Genomic DNA, 4828 nt, shown 5'->3' with positions numbered 1-4828 from the left:
GCGGTTGCAGTGCGGCGGTCTAGAAGCGCGCGGACTTGCACTGCATCCGCGCCGCAAAAGCGCGCCAAAACACACCAAAGATGTGCGGTGGATGTGCGGCGTTATCATTAATCGATTTTAATTAAAATATATGAGGATTTTTATATTATTTTCTAATAAATTAGGGTCTTTGATTTGTAAGTTTGTAATTATGTCAAGTTCCGATGAAGAGATGTTAATGCTACTATTAGTAAACAACATAAATAAAAATAAAAAAAAACGAAAATATTGGGTTCATCCATTCATTAAAAATAATACTAATACACTTGGTACATTTTCGGTTACAAAAGAACTAGCAATGTATCCTGAAAAATTCAAAAATTTTTACCGTATGTCGCAAGAATCTTTCAATGTACTTTCACACATGGTTCGGACCAAATTACAAAAAAAAGACACAAATTTTCGTTTGTCCATATCGGTTGAAGAGCGACTGTTGATTACACTCAGGTAAGTACTAAGTTTTATTAACTTGTACATACATTTTATTTTAATCTAGTCAATGAAAAAATAATAATATTTAAGATAAATAGAGGTACCTACCTACATTATGTTTATATTTTTAATCTTTATACTAATATAAATAAGAATAACTAATTTCTTGTTTGTACTTTGTGTATATGATTCTCTGTATACATTAAAAAAATACCATTTAAGTAGGTACCCTAAAAATGTATTATATAAAATTAGAAATATCAATGTGAGAAATATAAACAAATTATTGAAGGAACTTAATTTATCACAATATAGTTTAATTAATAATCTATTATTGATCATAACAACTTTTTTAGTAAATCAATATACATTATAAATATATATTAAAAAAAAAGATAACTTGACAACACAAATAGAACAACAAATTATATTACTTATCAATGCATACCTACCTATTAAAATATTTGCCTTTGAAATTGATAATAATAATAATAATTAATTATACTAATAAATATAATTAACTTAACCATAGGTACCTAATGAGCAAAAAATTAAATATTTTAACAATTTATATTAACAACATTTACTATACCTTATTATAACTAGGTACCTATATACTTTTAGATTATACTTCATAAGAAAATGTTATTAATAGTGTTAATAAGTTTAATTAATTTAGATAAATAGTTTAATATACCTACTTGAAATGTTAAACAAGAATCAAACAAAATTAAAAAGAAATACTATTGAATAAATAGCTGAAATTTAAAACATTATAATTGTCTCCAGTATGGAGTATGTTGTTCTTGCTGGTATGGTTGACTCTTGGATTGGTTGGTGCCATAAGGAGAATTATGTGTTTCTTGGTGGTGATGTAGCAGATCTTGTGGTTGGTTAATTTCATAGAGTGTTTGATATGTGCCTTGTTGTATTGTTGTGTTTTGTTCTTGTTGACTCATTTCCATTTGTTCATTAGCATCATTAACTAGTTTTAATATGTCATATTTTAAAGTTCTCTTTACTTTTGGATTTAATGCTTTGATATCTGGTAGTAAGCTTTTTAGAAAGTTCATATCTGGATCATCAGGTTCTTCATTTCTTTCCTTTGTTAATTTTTTATTGGTAAAATAGTTAGTGGCTACTTTATTTAGCTCATCTAGTGATGATGTATTATTTTTTTTTTTTATACTTTTATCTATTGTCTTAGGTTTATGTACAGAAGTTTCTTGACATGTAATAGAAGTATCAATATCAATTTCATCATCAACTTCAGTTTCTGAACCATCGTTATCATTTTCTTGGGTTTGTAAATTTCCGGTTTGGGGTCTTGATTTGGTGAATGGTTCGATGAATTGTAAGTATTCACTTAGATAGTAATCTTTCTTTTTGCGTTTGACTCCAGATCCACTTGGTGGTTGTTCTTTAACTTGCCTTAAGTACCTTCCTCTAATATTCCTCCATTTTTCTTTGCAATCACTTACTGAAAATATAAACTAATAGATTTTAATACAATTTAAACTTAAATATTATATAAAATATATAGTTATAATAAAGATGAGCAAGTTAATGGTAATAATTAAATCAAGTTAAGTTAAGTTAAGAGGGTACAAGATCGATAAGTTAAAAGTTAATATGGAAAAAAATTAACTTAAATAACTTTAAAAAAAGTTAATATACATTTTTTGTAATTAGTATGTTCATCACTTAAAGAGTGCATTATTTTTAATACTATCCAAAATTATAATAAACAATTATATTGAGCATTAATTGTAATGTATAGTGTATGTACATATTTTACTTTACATAATTATTAAATATTTAAATTATACCAATTCAATAGCCGACTAACTCAACATCCAAACCCTCTTATTACTCAACTCTCATCCGCAACTATCCCAGGCAACCCTAAAAAAAGGGTGGCTAAAAAGGCAGTGGTGTCGTGACCTGCTAAAATAAACTGGGGAAAAAAAAAAAAAAATGTGCAAGTCTAACTACTATCTTAACGAAGTACCTCCATTGAGAGGTCTCTTCACTAAGTCATTCCTGTTATATTTTACTGTTATATCAATTAAGCTTATTGTTCTAAATTGTAACAGATTGCTAACTAAGATTTAAGTTAAAAAAAAAAAATTATACCAACAACCTTATTGATAATTTAACAAATATAAATTTGTTTCTATCAACTAGAAATTTAATGTCATATAATATTATGCCTACCTAATCTAATTAAATATATCTATAAAAACTAAATGAAGGTAAGTAATAAGGTTTATGAAAATAACCACAAATAAGGTTAGATTAGAATTAAATAAAATAAAATGTAATTAATAAAATTTGTAAGGTTGGACATTTGAAGGACAATTTTTTTTTTTATCAGATTTCTTGCGATGGGAGGTAATATGAAGGCTCATTCAATGTACTTTTTGAGAGGAGAGTCAACTACTAGAACTATTATTTCTGAAACATCCCAAGTTATTTGGGATTGTCTCCATGATATATATATGCCAATTCCTTCAAAAGAACATTGGAAAAAAGTTGCAGATCGTTTTTATGATTTATGGAACATTCCAAATTGTATCGGCGCTATCGATGGGAAGCACTTTAAAATCAAATGCCCATCAAATACAGGCTCAGCTTATTTTAATTATAAGCATTACTTTAGTGTTGTTTTGATGGCCTGTGTGGATGCAGATGGACTTTTTTTAACGATTGATGTTGGTGATTATGGGCGAAACAGTGATGGCAGAGTATTTAGAAGGAGTTCGCTTGGAATAACCTTAGAAAACAACGCACTGGATATTCTCGAACCTAAAGTATTACCTGGTTGGGAAAATAAGGACAAATTTCCACACTATTTTGTGGCAGATGAAGCGTTCCCCCTTAAAACCAATATAATGCGACCATTTCCAAAAAGGTCATTGAATAAAGAGAGACGCATTTATAATTACAGGTAAAACAAAAACTTGCACTATCTTTGTAATACTATACATATTACTTTCATAAATATTTATATATTATATTGTATTTTTATTTACAGATGTTCTAGAGCAAGGAGGAGTGTGGAGTGCAGTTTTGGAATGCTTGTGTCAAAGTTTAGACTTTTTGAACAACCTATAGGTTGCAAAGTAGAAACAGCCGAAGCATTGATTAAAGCAGCAGGTGTTTTACATAATTTTATTCGCATAAAAGAAGGTGTATTTTCAACACCTTCACACCCATCAACCATCAATTCAATGGGATATCAAAATATTGAGGATCAAGGAATAAGACCAACAAGAGCAGCAGAAAGCAACAGAGATTTTTTATGTGACTATTTTGTATCGAACGAGGGTAAAGTCCCATGGCAGGACAATTTCTCGTAAAATATTTTGACAAAGTTATTTGATTTTAACATTTTAAGTATAAAATAGATTAGTGTTAAGATATATTTTGTTTGAGTAAATAAATAAAGATAATGTAAATTATTTATAAATAAAATATAAAAATTTAAATATTAATTTAAATTGTTATTGTTTAAATTACAAGTCTCAACATTAGGTATATAAGTTATTTGTTATAAAATGTTGGTATTGAACCTATAGTTAATTGATATTTTAGAAAATTTACCAATACATTGCTACACCACAAGTTGCTAGTTGGCAGTTGCTTAGGTACTTATAATCTTACTCAAAAGTCAAAAACTATCACCATGTCTTACTCACATTGTTAACCATTATTACTTTGATGATAAGTACTTGGTGGTATTTAAAAAAGATAAGGTAGTTTGGTCGTTAGTGTTAAGCAATAGGTAAAATTGAAAAGTGATACCTGAGATTGGATATATTAATATGGGCCCTGTCAGGTAAATGCATTGAAAGTTGAGCAAAAATAGTTTTGATAATTTTTATTGAGTACTGTGTCTTGAGAGTACAATTGATTAATTTGTTAAACATAATAATTAACAGTAATAAGTACCTAACTATATACCTACTACATACAATATAGTGATAATTACCTGATATATTAACTGTTTTTGAAACATCATTCCATGCTGCTGTTTTTGCCCGATCGTTGCTATATGATTTTAAATTATAATCGTACAAACATGCATATTTTTCAATTTCCTGTACTAGTTGAATAGTCACAATAGTGTCTTGTTGCTCAACCATATTATTAGTTATAATATATTTTACTAGTAAATGAATAGATATAGAATAATCAATAGAAAATTAATAAATGAATCAATTATTAGTATAGTATAAAATATTTTCACCGCACGCGCACTGCAAGAAAATACTGCCAATGACTGGTTTGTGCGGCGCGCATGATGTGCGCCGCCAACGCGCCGCCGCCGCACTGCATCGGTGTGGGCATTCCC

The 4828-nt window shown here is 28.5% G+C and overlaps 2 protein-coding genes across 2 annotated transcripts; one reads left to right on the top strand and one right to left on the bottom strand.

Annotated features, from left to right (window-relative positions):
* Positions 1 to 1244: 1244 nt before the first annotated feature.
* On the bottom strand, positions 1245 to 4619 carry LOC111030590. Its single transcript, XM_022310157.1, has 2 exons — positions 4466 to 4619; positions 1245 to 1951 (listed from the first exon to the last, which is right to left on the bottom strand). The coding sequence occupies exons 1-2, from the start codon at positions 4617 to 4619 to the stop codon at positions 1245 to 1247; spliced, it is 861 nt and encodes a 286-aa protein (XP_022165849.1).
* Positions 3032 to 3838, top strand: LOC111030591. Its single transcript, XM_022310159.1, has 2 exons — positions 3032 to 3421; positions 3509 to 3838. The coding sequence occupies exons 1-2, from the start codon at positions 3144 to 3146 to the stop codon at positions 3831 to 3833; spliced, it is 603 nt and encodes a 200-aa protein (XP_022165851.1). The 5' UTR covers positions 3032 to 3143; the 3' UTR covers positions 3834 to 3838.
* Positions 4620 to 4828: the final 209 nt, after the last annotated feature.

This window comes from Myzus persicae, unplaced genomic scaffold, assembly GCF_001856785.1.
Source record: "Myzus persicae strain clone G006 unplaced genomic scaffold, MPER_G0061.0, whole genome shotgun sequence".
In the NCBI taxonomy this organism is placed as follows: domain Eukaryota; kingdom Metazoa; phylum Arthropoda; class Insecta; order Hemiptera; family Aphididae; genus Myzus; species Myzus persicae.
Note: the sequence above shows the minus strand (reverse complement) of the source record. Positions and strands in the feature narration are given on the sequence as shown.

Bases quoted from the DNA above. Each gene is read 5' to 3' on its own strand.
- LOC111030590 (XM_022310157.1), bottom strand. From the start codon at position 4,619: ATGGTTGAGCAACAAGACACTATTGTGACTATTCAACTAGTACAGGAA. The intron at 1,952-4,465 runs GTAATTATCACT...TTATATTTTCAG, and splicing joins AAAAACAGTTAATATATCAG to TAAGTGATTGCAAAGAAAAA.
- LOC111030591 (XM_022310159.1), top strand. From the start codon at position 3,144: ATGGCCTGTGTGGATGCAGATGGACTTTTTTTAACGATTGATGTTGGT. The intron at 3,422-3,508 runs GTAAAACAAAAA...TTTTATTTACAG, and splicing joins AGACGCATTTATAATTACAG to ATGTTCTAGAGCAAGGAGGA.